This window comes from Salminus brasiliensis, chromosome 1 (genome assembly GCF_030463535.1).
Source record: "Salminus brasiliensis chromosome 1, fSalBra1.hap2, whole genome shotgun sequence".
In the NCBI taxonomy this organism is placed as follows: Eukaryota; Metazoa; Chordata; class Actinopteri; order Characiformes; family Bryconidae; genus Salminus; species Salminus brasiliensis.
Genome location: NC_132878.1, coordinates 96,960,127 through 96,982,590, shown reverse-complemented (window position 1 = coordinate 96,982,590; position 22,464 = coordinate 96,960,127). Strand labels below are relative to the sequence as shown.

The 22,464-nt window shown below is 44.1% G+C and overlaps 1 protein-coding gene across 1 annotated transcript in view; it reads left to right on the top strand.

Moving 5' to 3' along the window:
* The window catches only part of cpne4a (copine IVa), a 95,387-nt gene that overhangs the window by 40,320 nt on the left and 32,603 nt on the right, over window positions 1-22,464 (top strand). Inside the window, exons 3-7 of the mRNA XM_072692513.1 lie at window positions 1-173; window positions 2,450-2,521; window positions 6,214-6,288; window positions 10,921-11,004; window positions 11,999-12,088. The exon at window positions 1-173 is cut by the window's left edge and continues 7 nt beyond it. Of these exons, the coding sequence (XP_072548614.1) occupies window positions 1-173; window positions 2,450-2,521; window positions 6,214-6,288; window positions 10,921-11,004; window positions 11,999-12,088 (494 nt within the window). The remainder of the gene's footprint in view (window positions 174-2,449; window positions 2,522-6,213; window positions 6,289-10,920; window positions 11,005-11,998; window positions 12,089-22,464) is intronic.

The following is a 22,464-nucleotide window of genomic DNA, read 5'->3' as shown; positions in this document are numbered from 1 at the left end:
GGACAGAGGTGATCCGGAGCTGCATTAACCCCACATTCTCCAAGGTCTTCACTCTGGATTACTACTTTGAGGAGGTACAGCGACTCCGTTATGAGCTCTATGACATGAGCAGCAGCCACAACGGCATGAGGGAGGCCGACTGCCTGGGGGCCGTGGAGTGCACACTGGGCCAGGTACACACACACACACACACACACACTTCAATACCCACTATGAAGGACACCAGCAGTCTTTTGGCACCGCCTTCTTTCCCATGTCCTTCAGGGTTCTGGAGGTAATGTAATCATGGGCGGATCATTGGCTAAGTTAGCTAGCCAGCATTGATTGGAATAGCCGACCTGCCATTTTATTAAGACAGCTGTACTTATCAATACACACTACCGTAGCACACTTTGACAAGTTAGTGCAACTCATGAGGATGCTGACATACCCAAACCCAAGTCGCTACTTAGTTTAGCAACTGAGCTAATGGACGCATCACTGCAACACCTGGAGAGGTTGAGACAGCGCTTTAGCTCCAGAGCTGAGGACTCCAGTTCTGGATAGCTGGTGTGTTTCCTGCTTTAAAAATGCTGGACCACATCAGCTCAGTAACTCAGGGGTTGTTAACGGCCAAATTAAACGAACAGCTAGAGCTAGCCATTGGCCTAGCGCATACGCCGGCTTGCCTGGTATGCTTCTGCCTTTTCTCGTACTGCTTACGTTGTCCCCTCTTTTGGCCAGCAGGCTCACGCAACGGCGTGGACCTTAGCAAGCCTACCATGAAACTCTTCTCACAGTCTGAGTAATAGTAGGGATTGTACATTGACACAGAGGACATTACTGTTTTGAGGCTCAGCTGTCTAATGAAATTAAACCCAGCGCTATTCTGAGACTTTTTGCTAAATTTTTTAGTACTTTCACTGCTTTACTTTAATTGCACACACACAGACAAACATAAGGATGAAGGTGTGAATACATTACAAGGCTGTGAAGGTCCCTATCTTCCAGCAGACTAAGGCAGTGTATTGAAATACTCTGCTTTCCTCATTAGTGTGATGATAAGAGGCAGCAGTGTTTTCCGTCTGTTCGTCCATTTCACACCAAACTGCCCGATTTTATGAAGCCAGTCAGAACGTGTCAGAAATCACACAGTGAAATTCCCAGCGCTTGGCCGACGCTCCTGATGACACCCAGACAGCCGTTAAGACGTTTATTTGCATGTCTGTGTGTTTTCAGCGCTGAAACAGGGGTGTCCACCTCAGTGGTGTGAAAGCTGCTCTCTCCAGAGCGTGGTGTGTGTATATGCAGAGACAAGCTTTTGCGAGAGTTGTGCCAGATGGCTAATTTGGCGCTTTCTTCGTAGCAGTAATAAACGCCAACATGCTTTCTGTTTAATATTCACACATCTCTTCAGCCGTCCCCTTTCAGATCGGAGATCCTGTCAGTCAAATCTCTGATTCATCTGCATGTAGAAGTGGACTACAGCTCAGTTTCTGCAGTTAGTTCTTATGTAGATAAGTCTAATTATGGTTTACTCTACATGTTGAGCACATACTTCAGTTATAGCTACTGAAATAACATATATATATTACATATATATAAGCTCTAATAACATTAATATCCAATATGAAGTTCTTATAACATTAATATCCAGTATGAAGCTCTAATAACATTAATATCCAGTATGAAGCTCTAATAACATTAATATCCAGTATGAAGCTCTAATAACATTAATATCAGTATAAAGCTTTAATAACATTAATATCCAGTATGAAGTTCTAATAACATTAATATCCAGTATGAAGTTCTTATAACATTAATATCCAGTATCAAGCTCTAATAACATTCATATCCAGTGTCAAGCTCTAATAACATTCATATCCAGTATCAAGCTCTAATAACATTCATATCCAGTATCAAGCTCTAATAGCATTAATATCCAATATGAAGTTCTAATAACATTAATATCCAGAATGAAGATCTTATAACATTAATATCCAGTATCAAGCTCTAATAACATTCCCCTCCACAGTGGAGGGGGTCTCGTATCGCGGACTGTTTGTTTTGGTTGGGGGGCCGATATGAGAGGTTCTGTATTTTAATGAGAATGGGCTGATAATGTTGAGGACTTGCTGTTGATTCTGGATCTAACCACAAATCCACCCCCCCCTTAATTCCCCATGGCTTTAATAACGTGGAACTGGAAGTGCTTATTCATAAACGAAGACGCTTCCGAGGCGTAACTGCGAACTGGTTTACGGCCAGAAGACTCACAATTAGACCTAAACACAGTTTGTCTCTGCGCTTGCAGTGTTTGTTCCTCTCCTCCTTCTTCTGGCAGCGCTCTGAAGTTTCCTCCCCACCGCCTTTCCTCTGCGGAGCCGCTCGGCTTTATTTCCACCACAGCCGCAGTTTACAGGAGTGACAACAGTGACGCTTTCCTTGTGTCTTATCTGTCTCCAAGCAGATTGTGTCCCAGAGAAAGCTCTGCAAAGCTCTCCTCAAACAGAGCAACACCGTGGGGAAATCCACCATTACGGTACAGTACCCTCCTATTCCCTCCTTCACTTCCTCTCACAACTCGCTTCTCCATGTTGGCTTGTCTGCACAGAGGTGTAGCTACTCTGACGCAACCCCTGAGACCAGTCCGGACTTTAATGTGCTGAGGGAGGTGTTCTGCAGGGTCATGTAATCACATGGTCACAAACTCCTAATGAAGTTACAGAAGCTTACAGCATGAATTGAGGCCTGAAGGAGCTCAACTGAAACACTAGTGAATAAGCAGCAGTGTCAGGATGAACTGAGTGAACACCAGGACTGACCTATAGAGGCTGTGATTGACAGCTAACCCACAATGATTATGGTGAAAAAGCACTGGTAAGTTGCTGTTGGAAAAGAACAACTGATGGAGAACTGTACTGGATATAGTCTAATTCTAAATCAGCTTGTTAAATAATGAAATGGGATTGATGGAATGGGACGGATATACATGAATGGAATCGGATGAGATGGGATGGGTGGATGGATGAATGGAATAGGGTGAAATAGATGAATGGATGGATGGATGAAATGGGATGGACTGATGTATAGATGGATGAATGGAATAGGGTGGAATGGATGGAATGGGGTGGGTGAATGGAATGGGAAAGGTGGATGGATGGAATGGGAAAGGTGGATGGATGGAATCGGAAAGATTGACGGATGGATGGATGGATGGATGGATGGATGGATGAATGGAATAGGGTGGAATGGATGGGTGGATGGATGGATGAAATGTGATGGATGGATGGATGAAATGGGAAAGATGGATGGATGGATGGAATGGGAAAGATTGATGGATGGAATGGGAAAGATTGATGGATGGATGAAATGGGAAAGATGGATGGATGGATGAAATGTGATGGATGGATGGATGGATGAAATGTGATGGATGGATGAAATGGGAAAGATGGATGGATGGATGGATGGATGAAATGTGATGGATGGATGGATGGATGAAATGTGATGGATGGATGGATGGATGAAATGGGAAAGATGGATGGATGGAATGGGAAAGATTGATGGATGGAATGAGAAAGATTGATGGATGGATGAAATGGGAAAGATTGATGGATGGATGGATGGATGAAATGTGATGGATGGATGGATGGATGAAATGTGATGGATGGATGAAATGGGAAAGATGGATGGATGGAATGGGAAAGATTGATGGATGGAATGAGAAAGATGGATGGATGGAATGGGAAAGATTGATGGATGGAATGAGAAAGATGGATGGATGGATGGATGAATGAATGGAATAGGGTGGAATGGATGGGTGGATGGATGGATGAAATGTGATGGATGGATGTGGTTGGTGTGGCGCAACAGATAACACCACCACCTGCCATTGAGTTACAACAACAGCATGTGGAAGACCAGGGTTCGATTCCTGGTCTGGGTGACTGTGGGTGCTGCGTCCTTGGGCAAGACTCCTAACACTACATTGGCCCTCCTCTGTAATACGAGTAACCTTGTAAGTCGCTCTGGATAAGAGCGTCAGCTAAATACCATAAATGTAAATGTAAATGGATGGATGGATGAAATGGGAAAGATGGGTGGATGGAATGGGAAAGATTGATGGATGGATGGAATGGGAAAGATTGATGGATGGATGTATGGATGGATGATTGAAATAGGGTGGAATGGATGGATGGATAGAATGGGATGAATGGATGGAATGGGGTGGATGAATGGACTGTGCAAGAAATATTTTGCAATGGACCAATAGAAATGCTCCATAATCACTTGGAATAATCACTAGACTTTATCTAATGATATTTAATATATACTGTGCTAATTATTATTGTTAAATTAATATAGTCCACGCCACAGTACCTGTTAGCGGTTTGCATAAATGACACCCCCATTGCTTTGATGCAGGCCTGGCATTCTCTCAGCCAGGTGGTGCAATCATAAACTGGCATTTGAGTGAGCTGGACGCCTCCTCTACAGCTGAGGAGCCTCCGCAGAAGGTCAGAAAGACCCAACCTATCTAACTAAACTCACACAACTTAATAGAAATGTAATTTTCCTTTGAGGAACAAGTTATCACTCCTTCAAATGTGTAGAATCAGACTCAGCTGCAGAACATCAGCTGCAGATGATCAGAACATGGTTGGAGAGGATTCTTCTGGAGGAGTCTGGAGTCTTATTTAAACCTCAGACGTTTAGTCTGGTCTGATCTGGATTGATGGTTGAAGTGAGGGGTGAAGAAGATCACCATCATGGTCAGATCCAGAGAGCTCTCTGAGGCCTTCAGAAAGAAGGGTGGAGGTGCAGAGGAGTCTGGGAAGGGGTTTACAAAGAACACCAACTGATGACATCATGGCCAGGTCAGGCCGTCCTAGCAAGATGAGGAAGGAAGTCTCCAACTATCTTAAAATATCATCACTGTAGCAGGTAGATCTCACCACAGCCTGATCTACCACCAGCTTGATCCACATGGAAGACACTTACTGTTGATCAGAGCAAGACTGTGTGACAGAGAGAACATCTTGAGACCAAGACCAGAACCTCTGGGATAAATCATATTGATTTAGAAGGATGAATCTTGAGTTTTGATCTGCCATCCAATAAAAAAACAGATGGAATGGAATAGGGTGGAATAGATGGATGGACAGATGGATGGATGGAATGGGAAAGATTGATTGATGGATGGACGGATGGATGAAATGGGATAGGTGGATGGATGGATGGATGAAATGGGATGAGTGGATAGAATGGGGTGGATGGATAGATGATTACAATGGAATGGGAAAGATGGAAGAATGGATGGAATGGGCTAGATGAATGGAATAGGGTGGAATGGATGGATGAAATGGGATGGATGGGTGGATAGAATGGGTTGGATGGATGGATAAAATACAGTGGGAAACATGGTTGAATGGATGACGGGTTGACTTGGATGGAATGGAATAAAAAGGGAGGCATATATGGATGTGATGGGATGGAATGGATGGATGGATGGATGGATGCAATGGAATGGGGTGAATTGAGTGGATGGATGGATGAAATATGACATGGATGAATGGATAATGGATAGATGGGTTAATTGGGATGGACTGGGGTGATCTACATGGGAGACACTTATTGTTGATCAGAGCAAGACTCAAGTTCTCAAGAACATCTAGAGACCAAGACCAGAACCTCTTGAGAAACCAAAATCTTAGAAATGCTGACTCAGAAATTGTGCTCTCCCAGGCTGCGGCTGCTGATGGCAAGGTGCCATGGCTCGGGATTTGAACTCGAGACCCCCTAGGCCCCACTGAGCCATTTGGAGCTTCTGTCTGTGTGTTTAAAATGTTAAAAGTTTTTACGTTATTATAAACCTATTTTGGATGTTTTTTCATTTTTCTGTACCAGATGAACAGCTGCTCTTTACACTGTGTGAACATGTCATGATAAATGGACCAATAGAAATGCTCCAATATGATGGAATTGGAATAAAATCTACATTAAAAGTTAAAAAGAGTAAAAGACTTTTAATTTAAAGTTCTCCTGTAAAGTTACTATTTTGGAGATACTCTTCAGAGGTTGATGATTTACAGAGTAGTCGAGGAATGCAGGGGGTGTGGTCTAATACAGCCAATTACTGCTCTGTAGTGCTTCCCATTTCTCTAAATTTGCCTGGCTAGGTGTTGACTGTTTGGCATTTACCATCATGTGGGGTGGTGTCTGGTGTGTCTGCAGATCACGGCTGAGGAACTGACGGGGAACGATGACTATGTGGAGCTGTCGTTCAGTGCCAGGAAACTGGATGATAAGGTGAGTTAGCCTGGCTCCCTGTGTATCCCTCACTCATATCTCAGCTTTGTGACACTCTGCTGCTTGCTTGGACTTCCTGACAGCTCTCAGACCTTCATTAGAGCTAGAGCTCTGGCTCGCTCACAGTCAGGGTTAGGAAAGAGCAGGTGATGCAGGTGATACAGACAAACAGCAGCCATGGGCTCCTCTAAGCAGAGAGAGAGTGTGAGGGGGTGGAAAAGAGAGAGGGGGGGATAAAAAGAGAGAGTGTGAGGGGGTGAGAAAGAGAGAGGGGGGTTAAAATGAGAGAGCATGAGAGAGAATAAAAGAAATGAAGAGAGACAGAGAGCGAGAAAAAGACAAAATGAGAGAGAGAGAGAGAGAGAGAAAGTGTGTGAGAGAGAGACACAGAGAGAAAGACAGAATGAGAGAGAGAGAGAGAGAGCGAGAGAGAGAGAGAGATTGTGAGCGAGAGACAGAGGGAGAAAGACAGAAGGAGAGAACGAGAGACAGAGTGAGAGAGAGAGAGACAGAGGGAGAAAGACAGAATGAGAGAGAGAGAGTGAGAGAGAGAGAGAGAGAGAGACACAGACAGAGAGAGAGACAGAAAGAGAACGATAGAATGAGAGAGAGAGAGAGAGAGAGAGAGAGAGAGACAGAAAGAGAAAGACAGAATTAGAGAGAGAGAGAGACAGAGAGATAAAGACAAAATGAGAGAGAGAGAGAGAGAGAGAGAGAGACAGAGAGAAAAAGACAGAATGAGAGAGAGAGAGAGACAGACTGAGAGAGAGACAGACTGAGAGAGAGACAGAAAGAGAAAGACAGAATGAGAGAGAGAGAGAGACAGAGGGAGAGAGAGACAGAGAGATAAAGACAAAATGACAGAGAGAGAGAGAGACAGAGAGAAAAAGACAGAATGAGAGAGAGAGAGAGAGAGAGAGATAGACTGAGAGAGAGACAGAAAGAGAGAGAGAGTGTGAGAGAGAGACAGACAAAACGAGAAAGACAGAATGAGATAGAGAGAGACAGACTGAGAGAGAGACAGAAAGAGAAAGACAGAATGAGAGAGAGAGAGTGAGAGTGTGTGTGTGTGTGAGAGAGAGACAGACTGAGAGAGAGACAGAGAGAGAAAGACAGAATGAGAGAAAGAGAGTGAGAGAGAGTGTGTGTGTGTGAGAGAGAGAGAGACAGACTGAGAGAGAGACAGAGAGAGAAAGACAGAATGAGAGAGAGAGAGTGAGAGAGAGTGTGTGTGTGTGTGAGAGAGAGACAGAGAGAGAAAGACAGAAGGAGAGAGTGAGAGAGAGAGAGTGTGAGAAAGAGACAGAGACAAAACGAGAAAGACAGAATGAAATAGAGAGAAACAGAGGGAGAGAGAGACAATGAGAGACAGCGAGAGAGACAGTGAGAGAGAGAAAGAGATGTAGAATGACAGAGAGAGAGAGAATAAAAATAGGGATAAAACAAGAGAGAAAATAAAGTGAGAGAGAGAATTAAAGACAGAGAGAGAGGGAGGATAAAAACAGGAAGACAGTGACTGACAATAAAGAGGACGAGAGCGAGATAAAGAGAGAAAGAAAAGAGGTAGAGAAAACGGGAGAGAGAGAGAGAGAGAGAGAGCGCTGTTCCTCAGGGAGACTCCATCAGCTCTCATCAGATGGATAATTATGAGAGGCTGAAATTAATAAGGAGGATTAATACCAGCATAACAAACGGCCCGGAGCAGCAGATCCGCTTCACAGCGAGCGAGCGAGCGAGTAAGCGCCTCGCAGGTCGCATGACATTTCCTCACTTTCTCATTTTCTCTCTCGCGCTTCTTTTCTTCTCTCGCCCGTCTTAAGCCTCTCACGTCCTCGCTATCGGAGTAATTAAAACTCTGATTCAATTAAAGCACCTACACCAGCCAGACGAGCCTCTCTCTCTCTCTCTCTCTCTCTCTCTCTCTCAGGGCCAGATGCGCGAGAGCAGACGAGCTGCATCTGAAATTAATATTTGATTAATAAAAGCTGTGGTTGATCCCATAAACGGATCATTATTTATTCATTTCCACTCAAAACAGCCATTAAGAACAAGTTTATCTTTACCATCAGGAAACACGGAGAACACAAAGCCTCCACTAATGAACCGTAAAGGAGACTCACTCTCCTCACCTCCTGGGTCTAAAGCCCCCCAGCACTGAGGAACTGTGGTGCAGTGAAAGAGCTGTGTTCTCTGGAATGATGGATGGTGGAGCTCCATCCAGTACTTTTGGGATGAGTTGGGGAGGGGATGGGGATGATGAGGTGGGATGATGATCATCATCATCCAACATCCTGGTCTTACTAACATTCTTGTTGCTAAATGCAATCAAATCCTCACAGCAATGCTTCTCCTCCAAAATCCAGTAGAAAGTCTTCTTCTCTGGACAGTAGAGACAGTTACTCCAGCAAAAGCAGGAGAAACTCTTTTTAATAGCCTTGATTTCAGAAGAAACAATGAATGAGCAGGTGTCCCAATACTTTTGTCCAAATTCATGTGTATTTGTAAGGACTAGATTTAGAGCTGGTTTAAGATCTTGCTTGTTTAGGAAAGACAAATCAGCATGTCCAGATCCAAAGAGCTCTCTGAGACCTTCAGAAAGCAGGCTGTAGATGCAGAGGAGTCTGGGAAGGGGGTTAAATTAGAAATCAGCCACATTTAATAGTTAATGAGTTAATGCTGCTCTTACAATAGTGAGTAAATTACCGCTGATTTCACAATTAAATCATCAGCATTTATTCTTTTCTGAAACTGAAACTTTAATTTGAGGGTCTTTCATTAGTCTGTTTGTCTCACTGGGGCCCATAAGACACAGATCCACATTCTGAAAATCCAGATTTGTTAATAGGAGTTTGAACAGTGTGGGTATGTGGAGACAGTGTGGAGACAGTGTGCAGAGACCGTGTGGAGAATGTATGTGGAGACGGTGAAGACAGTGTGGAAAATGGTGTGGAAACTGTGTGTTGAGAATGTGTATGGATACAGTGTTAGTATATGTGTATGGATACAGAGATAGTATGGAGACTGTGGAGATGGTATGGAGAGAGTGTGTGACGACAGTGTGTGGACACAGTTTGTGGAGAGTGTGTGGAAACAGTGTGTGAAGACAGTGTGTGGAGACAGTATGGAGACAGTGTGTGGAGGTGGTATGGAGACAGTGTGGAGACAGTGTGTGGAGAGTGTGTGGAGACAATGTGTGGAGACAGTATGGAGACAGTATGGAGACTGTGGAGACGGTATGGAGACTGTGTGTGGAGACAGTATGGAGACAGTATGGAGACAGTATGGAGACTGTGGAGACGGTATGGAGACTGTGTGTGGAGACAGTATGGAGACAGTGTGGAGACAGTATGGAGACTGTATGGAGACAGTGTGTGGAGACAGTGTGTGGAGAGTGTGTGGAGACAGTGTATGGAGACAGTGTGTGGAGACAGTGTGGAGACAGTATGGAGACAGTGTATGGAGACAGTGTATGGAGACAGTGTGTTGAGACAGTGTGTGGAGACAGTGTGGAGACAGTGTGTGGAGAGTGTATGGAGACAGTGTATGGAGACAGTATGGAGACAGTGTGTGGAGACAGTGTGCGGAGACAGTGTGTGGAGACAGTATGGAGACTGTATGGAGACAGTGTATGGAGACAGTATGGAGACTGTATGGAGACTGTATGGAGACAGTGTATGGAGACAGTATGGAGACAGTGTGTGGAGACAGTGTGTGGAGACAGTATGGAGACAGTGTATGGAGACAGTATGGAGACAGTGTGTGGAGACAGTGTATGGAGACAGTATGGAGACAGTATGGAGACAGTGTGTGGAGACAGTGTGTGGAGACAGTGTGCGGAGACAGTGTGGAGACAGTGTGTGGAGAGTGTATGGAGACAGTATGGAGACTGTATGGAGACAGTGTGGAGACTGTGGAGACGGTATGGAGACTGTGTGTGGAGACAGTATGGAGACAGTGTGGAGACAGTATGGAGACTGTATGGAGACAGTGTGTGGAGACAGTGTGTGGAGAGTGTGTGGAGACAGTGTATGGAGACAGTGTGTGGAGACAGTGTGGAGACAGTATGGAGACAGTGTATGGAGACAGTGTATGGAGACAGTGTGTTGAGACAGTGTGTGGAGACAGTGTGGAGACAGTGTGTGGAGAGTGTATGGAGACAGTGTATGGAGACAGTATGGAGACAGTGTGTGGAGACAGTGTGCGGAGACAGTGTGTGGAGACAGTATGGAGACTGTATGGAGACAGTGTATGGAGACAGTATGGAGACTGTATGGAGACTGTATGGAGACAGTGTATGGAGACAGTATGGAGACAGTGTGTGGAGACAGTGTGTGGAGACAGTATGGAGACAGTGTATGGAGACAGTATGGAGACAGTGTGTGGAGACAGTGTATGGAGACAGTATGGAGACAGTATGGAGACAGTGTGTGGAGACAGTGTGTGGAGACAGTGTGCGGAGACAGTGTGGAGACAGTGTGTGGAGAGTGTATGGAGACAGTATGGAGACTGTATGGAGACAGTGTGTGGAGAGTGTATGGAGACAGTATGGAGACAGTGTGTGGAGACAGTGTGTGGAGACAGTGTGATGCTGATGCTGATGCTGGCATTTGATGGTGCTTGTGGTTCCTGCAGGACTTTTTCAGCAAGTCGGATCCGTTTTTAGAAATCTACAGAGTGAACGACGACGGCACCCAGCAGCTGGTGTACAGAACAGAGGTGAGGGAACCTGCTCTCAGAGTAGAGAACACTGCCCCGCCCACTGACCCCTGATTTAGGTGTGTGTGTGTCAGAGAAACACATTTAATGCCTTTACCTGTGTTCATATCCAGAGAATAAGACCTTTTAACCTAGAATTCGAACTAGGGGGCCGGTAGGGGCCGGCTTCCCAGACAGGGATTAAGCCGTCTACAATGCTACAAAGCATTCGGAATGGTGGCTCTCTATTGAAAGTAAAGTTTGGCTTAATCCCTTTCTGGTAAACCAGCCCTTTAAGCTTTATATTTATTTTTTTGCACATAACAGCGATCTACAAGTTAGGTTTAAATGAAATTATAGTTTTAATAATTTCTAATACTAATGAATATTTTGAATATGAATATTTTAATCATATGTAATAATATTAATAAAGATAATTCTAAGCTTTTAGACCCAGTATAATTATGCAGATTATGAGGTCTTCTGAATATATACGTACATGTCTGCAAAACATCCAGGGAACACTTGGGGCGATCCTTTTGGTGAGCCCTCATCCGTGCACCATGCAGCTTGATTTAGGGGGGCGTGTCAGTGTGTCTTTGCTATGGTAATGACAGGAAATCAGGCAGTAATAAACCAATCAGCGAGTCGCTTGCCGTTCCCTTCCCTGACTTTGGCGGATTGCTATTTCAGTGGGGTGAAGCCGGGGTGGGGGATGGGGGGGTGCGAGCACCGGGCTATGGTTCTTTGGGAAACACCCATGATGCTTAATGATTTACCATCATTAAGCCCTGATTTACCATCAAACCAGGTGTTGATCTGAGGAGAACTCTAAATAATACTAGACTCCATGAGAGAGGAGAACTTTGGAGATGTTCTAATGATGAGCACAGTGATGGAGAACCACCACAGCTTTATGTAGGAATGTTATTATCTCTGAATGACAGCGATGAGTATTAAATATCGCTATAGAGATCAGTCGAACCCTAATCCAGTTCTCTGTTTCCACCCACAGACTGTGATGAACAACCTGAACCCAGTGTGGAAGACCTTCAAAACCTCTCTGAACTGCCTCTGCAGTGGAGACCACAAGAGGATACTGAAGGTGAGGCGATCACACGGAACTCACTCTTTACTGGCGTGATGGAGAGAATGGTGGTGAATGGCAGCAGGCATTGGTCGCCATGACTACAACACAGATACAGCCCATAATTCATTTCCTATCCAAACCCACCAGTGCAGCTACAACACGAGTCTTATATGGAATGATGATGATGATGATGATGATGATGGTAAAATAGTGAATAGAGAATCTCAACTAATGCAGTTCTCTTTAGGGACTACTTTCTGTAGCTGCACTACACCCTGCAGCATGTATCCCTCCACCATTTTAATGAACTTACGCCATATTGGACAAAAGTATTGGGACACCTGCCCATTCAGTGTTTCTTCTGAAATCAAGGGAATTAAAAAAAGGGTTTCTCCTGCTTTTGTTGGAGTGACTGTCTCTACTGTCCAGAGAAGAAGACTTTGGAGGAGGAGCATTGCTGTGAGGATTTGATTGCATGCAGCAAAGGGAAGGTTAATGATGTCAGGATGATCCCCATCCCACCTCATCCCCAACTCCCCACTCAGTTCATCCCAGAAGTACTGGATGAAGCTCCACCACCATCATTCCAGAGAACACAGCTTTCCCACTGCTCCACAGCTTCTCAATGCTGGGGGGCTTTATACCCCTCTAGCCCACGCCTGGCTTTAGGCAGCATGGTGCCAATAGGGTCATGATGTTTACCGTCTGCTCCGGAGAGTCCTATTATTGTGTGTGTGTGTGTGTGTGTGTGTGCAATCTAGTCTCTTAATCCTAACATAAAAAGCCAGATCTATGGTTCATTTGAAGTTAGTGCCACATAATCAGGACAGTGAAACAGGCCACTAATCCTGGTTTATGAAGGAGTAAACTTACCATGACGCTGATGCTTGTAACATCACAGTGAATTTGTGGTGTGCTCCATAAATCTGTCCCAGTTCAGAACCCCACCCCTAAACAACCACATTAGTGTCAGTAGAGCTTAGTGCTGTTGGAGCTGATGGAGCTGAGAGTGGGGCCTGTGTGTTAGAGAGGCACAAACAGGCTGGTGGAGGACAGCTGCAGTCCCTGCGCACATGTCTCTGTGCTCCGAGAGCTGATGTGTGTGTGTGTGTGTGTGTGTGTATATATGTGTGTGTGTGTGTGTGTGTGTGTGTGTGTAGGAGATCAGCACACTGCTGCGTGTCCTTGCTGAGCACTGTGGGAATCCCCCAGTCAGCACAGCAGCCGAGTCGCTGCTGAACAGAAATACACAAGTTCAGCTTCTCACCAGGGGGCGCTGCTAGACAGATACACTATATGTCCAAAAGTTTGTGGACACCCCTTCTAATGAATGTATTCAGCTACTTTGGGTTGCACCCAGTGCTGATACAGATGTGCAAATGCACACACACACACACACACACACACACAGCTTGTACTGCCAATAGAGTAGGACTGCCAGCTGTGGTCTAGGGACTGTATGTGCTCACCTCCCGATGAAGGGATCTTGGATTCTGCAGTAGTTCAGTAATGACCCCATGAGGTGTTCCCATTATGGACTTCCTGTTAGTGACCATGATGGACTGTGATACACAAAAAACAGCACTCACTAGATCAACACACAGTATCAGATTTACTGAAGTCAGATAGATAGGTACATAGACTGACTGACCAACAGAAAGACAGATAGACAGACAGAGAGATAAAAAGATAGACAGGCAGACAAACAGATAGCTAGACAGATATATAGATAGACAAACAGACAGTTAGTCAGACTGACAGACAGACAGAAGGACAAACAGACAGATATACATATGTATATATACAGATATATAGATAGAGAGACAAACTGAAAAGAAACAGATATACCGACAGACAGACAAAAAGAAAGCTGGCCATACAGACAGACAGACAGACAGGCAGATAGATAGAAAGCTGGACAAACAGACAGACAGATAGATAGATAGATAGATAGATAGATAGATAGATAGATAGACAAACAGACAGACAGATAGACAGACAGACAGACAGATAGATAGATAGATAGATAGATAGATAGATAGATAGATAGATAGATAGATAGATAACCAGATAGATAGATAGACAGACAAAAAGAAAGCTGGACATACAGACAGACATACAGGCAGATAGATAGACAGTTGGACAAACAGACAGACAGACAGACAGACAGACAGATAGATAGATAGATAGATAGATAGACAGACAGACAGACCGATAGATAGATAGATAGATAGATAGATAGATAGATAGATAGATAGACAGACAAAAAGAAAGCTGGACATACAGACAGACAGACAGACAGACAGGCAGACTGACAGACAGACAGAAGGACAAACAGACAGATATACATATGTATATATACAGATATATAGATAGAGAGACAAACTGAAAAGAAACAGATATACCGACAGACAGACAAAAAGAAAGCTGGCCATACAGACAGACAGACAGACAGACAGGCAGATAGATAGAAAGCTGGACAAACAGACAGACAGACAGACAGACAGATAGATAGATAGATAGATAGATAGATAGATAGATAGATAGACAGACAGACAGACAGACAGACAGATAGATAGATAGATAGATAGATAGATAGACAGGCAGACAGACAGACAGACAGATAGATAGATAGATAGATAGATAGATAGATAGATAGATAGATAGACAGACAGACAGACAGACAGACAGATAGACAGATAGATAGATAGACAGACAGATAGACAGATAGATAGATAGATAGATAGATAGATAGATAGACAGACAGACAGACAGATAGATAGATAGATAGATAGATAGACAGATATATAGATAGACAGATAGACAGATAGATAGATAGACAGACAGACTCCAGACTCTGAGCTGAAAGGTTCAGTGGGGTTTATCAGAGCTCCCCCTGTTGTCAGTGTGTCATTATATTAAGGCAGGTGTGAACGAGGATAATGAGGACAACTTTCTGAATAATGCACATCGCATCACACACACACACACACACACACACACACACACAGCAGCTCCTGTTGATTTGCCGCTGTTTGCTGCGCCCCGCGTTGGGTTGCCGTAGCCTCGGCTTATTAAACCTAAATCCCTCCACCTACCCGCCTCCTCTCCTTCTGAGCCGCTCCGTCAGATACTGTTACCATGGCGACTGGATCGCAGGAGCCAAGCGACGAAGTCCCGGGAGGTTCTGAAGGAGCTCTGTGGAGATCCGAGGGCTTTGCCAGGCGACGCTGGCTGTGGGTGACGAGAGCCTGGTTGGTTTGTAAGGGCCTAACTGTTCACTTTCAACACAGGCAGAATCAGCAGCAGGTCTTTTCCCATCACCGAGAGAACGAGCTGCACCACGGCTCTCCTCGCTCTCCCTCACAGGTTTGCATGGGAATCAATCAATCAATCAATCAATCAATCAATCAAGCTTCAGTTTCACTCATAAGAAGTACATTGTGGGTGACCCTTATTTTCAGGGTAGCCAATCATTTATAACAAACAGAATAAAAAAGAAAATAAAACAATAATTAATCAACTAAAAGAAACAAATGAATACTCATTAAATTAATAATAATAATAATAATAATAATAATAATAATAATAACACTAATAAAAATAAGATAGAATAAAGTAGAATGAAATATTATAAGTCCATTAAGTATAATAAAGTAAAAAATAAAATACAATTAACACATTAATTAATAGAGCAATAATTAAGTAAAGAAAAAAACAAAAAAACAAAAACAAAACTAGAATTAAGAAAGAAAAATAAAATAAAATATGAAAATATGATTTCATTTTAAATTAAATAGGTCAAAGTAATATTTTAAAGCAACCAACAAAATGATCAAATATAAAAATAAAAACAACATAAAAAAAGAAAAGAAAATGACTGAAATGTAAAAAAAAATAATTACAAAAATAAAAATCAATAAAGAATCTGGTGGGTGGGTGTAGTCCTCTCTGTCCCTTTGTCCCTGTGGATTTACTGTCTTACATTCAGCCCACTCGTGTCTGAACTGGGACTGAATTGAGGCAGATTAACTCTCGACTGTCTCGACCCACAGCGGGCGTCCCCCTCAAGAAACGTAATTTCTAACCATGAAAAACCTTCTCTAAGACTAAGACTGAAGGGGGCGCTGTAACAGTCTCTAAACAGTGTGGTAAATCCATACAAACATTATGAATTCGGCGCAGGTTTATACTGTTTGACGCAGACCAGCTGTCCAACTCAAACTACCCCACATTAACACATTAAAAAACACTATATGGACAAAAGTATTGGGACACCGATACTGATCACTCACTGATTGTTTCTTCACCTCATCCCCAATGCTGGGGATCTTTATAGCCCTCTGTCCACCCCTGGCATGAATCTCTCATTATACAGTAAAAGTATGTGAAACTACCTCCACCATGTTTGAAGGCAGTACTTTAGCCTGGCTAGCTCTCAGAGGAAGGCCGTTTTAGCCTATAGGAACCACCTGGTATACCATAGTACCCCCCCCCCCCCCACACACACACACAGCAAAAAGACCTTTATCTTAGTGAACACAGAGATACCACAGCAACCTAGCAATACCCTAGCAACCACTAAGCAACTCCATAGTAACTGCCTTGCAATACCATATCAACAACCTAGCAATACTGTAGCAGCCATCTAGCAATATGACCTTGCAACACCAAAGTGAACACCAATAGCAAATCCCTCGCAACCATGTAGCAACCGCCTGGTATACCAAAGTAACCACCCAGCAAAAACACATTTAACTTAGTGAACACATAGCAACTGCTTGGAAACCCCATAGCATCCACTTGAGATACCACAGCACTGCTATGCAGCAAACTAGCAATACCCTAGCAACCACTAAGCAGCTCCATAGTAAAATGCTTAGCAACACTGTAGCAGCCATCTAGCAGTATCATAGCAACCACCTTGCAACACCATAGTGAACACCTATAGCAAGTACCTTGCATCCCTAGAGCAAACACCTGGTATACCATAGTAACCACCCAGCAAAATAGTTTCACCCTACTGGACACATAGCAATAACCTAGCAACACTGTAGCAGTCATCTGGCAACCATCTAGCTGTATCATAGCAACCACCTTGCAACACCATAGTGAACACCTATAGTGAGTGCCCCGCATCCCTAGAGCAAACACCTGGTATACCATAGTAACCACCAAACAAAAACCGTTTTACCCAACTGGACACATAGCAACAACCTAGCAACACTGTAGCAGCCATCTGGCAACCATTTAGCTGTATCATAGCAACCACCTTGCAACACCATAGTGAACACCTATACCGAGAACCTCACAACCCTATAACAACCACCTGGTATACCATAGTAACCACCCAGCAAAAACAGCTTCACCCGACTGGACACATAGCAACAACCTAGCAACACTGTAGCAGCTATCTGGCAACCATCTTGCAGTATCATAGCAACCACCTTGCAACGCCATAGTGAACACCTATACCGAGAACCTCGCATCCCTAGAGCAACCACCTGGTATACCATAGTAACCACCCAGCAAAAACAATTTCACCCTACTGGACACATCACATAGCAACTGCTAGGGCAACCATTATGCGTACATTCTTCTGGTGTAAACCGTAGTAAAGCTACATCAGTACCGCCCTCAGGAGGCGGAGCTACAGCAGTGCAGCGTAAGTGCACATGGTGTTCTGCTGCTTATAGCAGGCTGTAGTATCCTACTAGGGCAGGGGGGCCAAATTGCTTCATTCCAACACTGGTCATCCACCCCCACCACCCCCATCTTATTGCAGCGCTGCTGAGAGGTGGGAAGAAATAGGAAGTCATTTAAGAAGAGGTTCGGAAGCCCGCTGTGCGCTGAAGATGACCGAGCCGTGCGGCCGCCTCGCAATTTTCGCGGGCTGATTGCAGCGAGTGCAGAGCTCTGTGTGTATTTAGTGGCTATTCATTACGCCTCCTGTGAAGCGGAGTGTGTTGATCACGGGCTGATGAAGTATCCAACTTTTTTTGAAGGCACAAACATGTTTCCACTGTTTTGCCAGTTAAGTAGTTATTTATTGCCCGAGTCTTCGCCCAACTTCCCAATGTCTGCGTGACGTTAACGTTAGCGCCTGTGCTAATGAGAAAGCTGGGACGGGGTGTTGTTCTCTGCCTCGGCTCGTCCTCCTCGGTGTGGAGCTAATAGGAGGATAAGGGCATGAGGAAATACACAGGTTTCAGACACGACTCCGAAACACTCTAGCTTAATTGCCTCAGTGCAAGAGCTGTTTTCGAGAGTCAGCCTCTGACTTAGCCTCTCTCGCTCTCTCGCAATTTCCATTTTTCTCCATCGTGTGAATCATCTGGCCAATAGACCAATAGAAATGCTCCAAAAGTTTGTGGACACCCCTTACTGGACATATAGCATTAACCTAGCAACACTGTAGCAGCCATCTGGCAACCATCGGGCAGTATCATAGCAACCACCTTGCAACACCATAGTAAACACCTATAGCGAGTACCTCGCATCCCTAGAGCAAACACCTGGTATACCATAGCAACCACCCAGCAAAAACAGTTTCACCCTACTGGACACGTAGTGACAACGTAGCAACACTGTAGCAGCCATCTGGCAGCCATCTAGCTGTATCATAGCAACCACCTTGCAACACCATAGTGAACACCTATACCGAGAACCTTACAACCCTATAACAACAAACCAAGTATCATAGCAACCACCTTGCAACACCATAGTGAACACCTATACCGAGAACCTTACAACCCTATAACAACCAACCAAGTATCATAGCAACCACCTTGCAACACCATAGTGAACACCTATAGCAAGTACCTCGCATCCCTAGAGCAACCACCTGGTATACCATAGTAACCACCCAGCAAAAACAGCTTCTGACTATGGAATTACAGTGAAAGTTGAAAGTGTCCAAAAGTTTGTGGACACCCCTTCTAACGAATGCATTCCGCTACTTTACGTTGCACTCATTGCTGACACAGCTTGTCTAGCCCCTGTAGAGAAGACATACTGCCAAAAGAATAGGACTCTCTGCAGGAGCAGATTGTAAACATCATGACCCTATCAGCTCCATGCTGCCTAATAATGCCAGGCGTGGGCTAGTAGAGGGGTATGAAGCCCCCCAGCATTGAGGAGCTGTGGAGCAGTGGAAGAACTGTGTCCTCTGGAATGATGCTGGTGGAGCTCCATCCAGTACTTTTGAATGGGATGAGTTGAGGAGTTGAGGATGATGAGGTGGGATGGGGATCATCATGCAATCAAATCCTCACAGCAATGCTCCTCTTCCAGAATCTAGTAGAAAGTCTTCTTCTCTGGACAGTAGAGACAGATACTCCAACAGAAGCAGCATCATCTCTTTTTTAATAGCCTTGATTGCAAAAGAAGCAATGCATAAGCAGGTGTCCAAATACTTTTGTCCTTGTAGTGTATGATATAGTAGATAGAATAATTAGCCATTTTTTACATTTTTTTTCTACCAAAGATACAGAAAAATATACACACCCCTCTCTCTCTCTCTCACACACACACACACACACACACACACACACACACACGTACACAAAATCAGACTGCCTTTTAAAGCCACTCAGTGGGGTTTTGAGCTGTGGGCTGTGAGCTGTGGGGGTGGGGGTGGGGGGCTGTTGGGAAGAGAAGTGGTCCTCCTGTGGTTGTATTATTCATCTGCTGCTTAAAAGAAGGAATATGGGTCAGGGGGGAAGGGGTCACCGTGAAGGAATCCAGACACTATACTGGTGGTGGGGGGTGGGGGGTTGGTGAGGTGGAATAGCAGCAGACCAAAGAAGAAAGGCCTTTAGGTGAGTCTTTTAAGGGTCTGCTAGGTGACGGGCAGATGGAGTGCCCATGCTGAGGGAGTGTAATGGTGACGGAGGTGACTGTGGGCACCTGTGTGGAGTAGAGCTGGTTATCTGAACCTTCTACTGCTTACATCTCTCCATCCTGAAAGTGTGAGTCTGATCCTGATTGGATGAGAAGTATAAACAGACTCCATTCTGACTCCCTATTGGTTTATAAGAGATCCATCACACCTGCACACGTCCCGTCACTCTCCAGCAGCTCACAGCAGACGTCTGTAGACTAGTATGAAGACTGTGTCTGTGGCAGAGACTCAAGAGAGCTGCAGTGAAACGTCCCGACTGAGCCCCACATTTACATTCCAATAAAGCTTATTGATCACATTTACACTCCAATAAAGCTTATTGATCACATTTACATTCCAATAAAGCTTATTGATCACACGCCCCTGAAGTCTGACTTTCTGCAGCTTTACAGAACTTCTAGACAACGACTCCTCATATTTTCCTCCATGAAGCTCATGTTAATGCTCAGTAGAGCACAGAGACGCTCCTTTAATAGAGCTGATATTACTGAAATGCTTCATTTTCAATGGGCAGATCTGCAGCTGAAACAGGAGCCTAGTGCAGCCCAACATTTTAACATCAACATTTTAATAGATCATTAGAATATCAGACATTAATATTAATATACAACAGTATCCTCATTATGACTTTTAGAGAAATGGGTTTTTGGGGAGGGGGGGGGGGGGTAGTGCACTATAGACCCCTGTGGTGAGGCCTAAGCCTTCCTTCCATTACTTTTACTTTTCTACTTGAAGTGGTTCTGAAACCAGTACTTTTACACTTTTACTGGAGTAAAAAGCTTCAGTTGATTCTTCAGCTTCTATAGAAGTCTTTTAAAACCTAGTATCTCCACTCACTTCTACCTGAGGAATGAATGTGAAGACTTTTTACACCTTTGTGAAGTTCTAGCTGACTACTCTAGCTGATGTTAGCTAGATGTTTACTACTTAAGCTGATGTCAGGTAGATGTTAACTCTTGTTGTTAACCTAGATGTTAACTAGCTGGTGTTACCTAGATGTTACCTACTCTGATATTACCTAGATGTTACCTATTCCAGCTGATGTTACCTAGATGTTACCTACTCTGATGTTACCAAGAAGTTACCTACTCCAGCTGATGTAACCTAGATGTTACCTACTCCAGTATATAATAACAAGATGTTAACTAGCTGATGTTACCTAGATGTTAACTAGCTGATGTTGCGTAGATGTTATCTGCTCCAGCTGATGTTTCCTAGATGTTAACTACTCTGATGTTACCTAGATGTTACCTACTCCAGCTGATGTTACCTAGATGTTAACTAGTCAGTGTTACCTAGATGTTACCTACTCCAGCTGATGTTACCTAGATGTTAACTAGTCAGTGTTACCTAGATGTTACCTACTCCAGCTGATGTTTCTTAGATGTTAACTACTCTGATGTTACCTAGATGTTACCTACTCCAGCTGATGTTTCCTAGATGTTAACTACTCTGAGGTTACCTAGATGTTACCTACTCCAGCTGATGTTACCTAGATGTTAACTAGTCAGTGTTACCTAGATGTTACCTACTCCAGCTGATGTTACCTTGATGTTAACTAGTCAGTGTTCCCTAGATGTTATCTACTCCAGCTGATGTTACCTAGATGTTAACTAGTCAGTGTTACCTAGATGTTACCTACTCCAGCTGATGTTACCTAGATGTTAACTACTCTGACGTTACATAGATGTTACCTACCCTAGCTGATGTTTGTTAGATGTTATTTAACTATATTAAAATGAATCTGAATGCGCATCCCTATTATGTAGCCGAGCCGTCTTTAAATGTCTAGATCATCAGGTCCCATGGAGCCCTGTCTGGATGTGTGGAAGATCAGAGCCTGGAGAAATCCTTGGTCTCCTGGGCTCAATAAGCCCATAATTATCTAATGATCATGTTAATGAGGATGGAAAATTGGATAATCAACAATAATGGCTGCCTTAACAGAGCATAATCTCCCTAAATTGATTTACTAATTATATCATTCATTTGCTGACTGGCATTAATTTTATTTTATCTACGATGACATTGAGCCTGCTTTGCTCGCTGCTCTCAGCGTGATTCAGCTGTCAGGGACTGTCTGATGTTAAGAGCTGATGTCTGTTCGTCAGGCCTAGCTCCAGGGCGGAAACTCAGCACCACTGTGATCTCACTCTATTACCACTGGCTTTCTCAGCTGGCTTTTTCATATGTAATCTGCGGCCCAGTGTGCCTTCATCTGTCGAGCTGCTGCTCTTAGCTTACGCCTTCAGTAGCTAATATAGCAGAACCATTTCCCATGTATCCACATTCATTGGCCATCTTCTCAAAAGCACCCACCGGTTAGGTTTCCTGTTCCTGTCTGTTGCTGCACCGTGTGTTGTTTGACCCCGTCCACCCCATCCCAGTCTTCCAGCTTACCTTTTGTTTCTGATACTCTATTTGTATGATATAGAACGTTCCTATGAGCTGAAAACTGCATAGAACGTCCTGGGAACCTCATGAATGC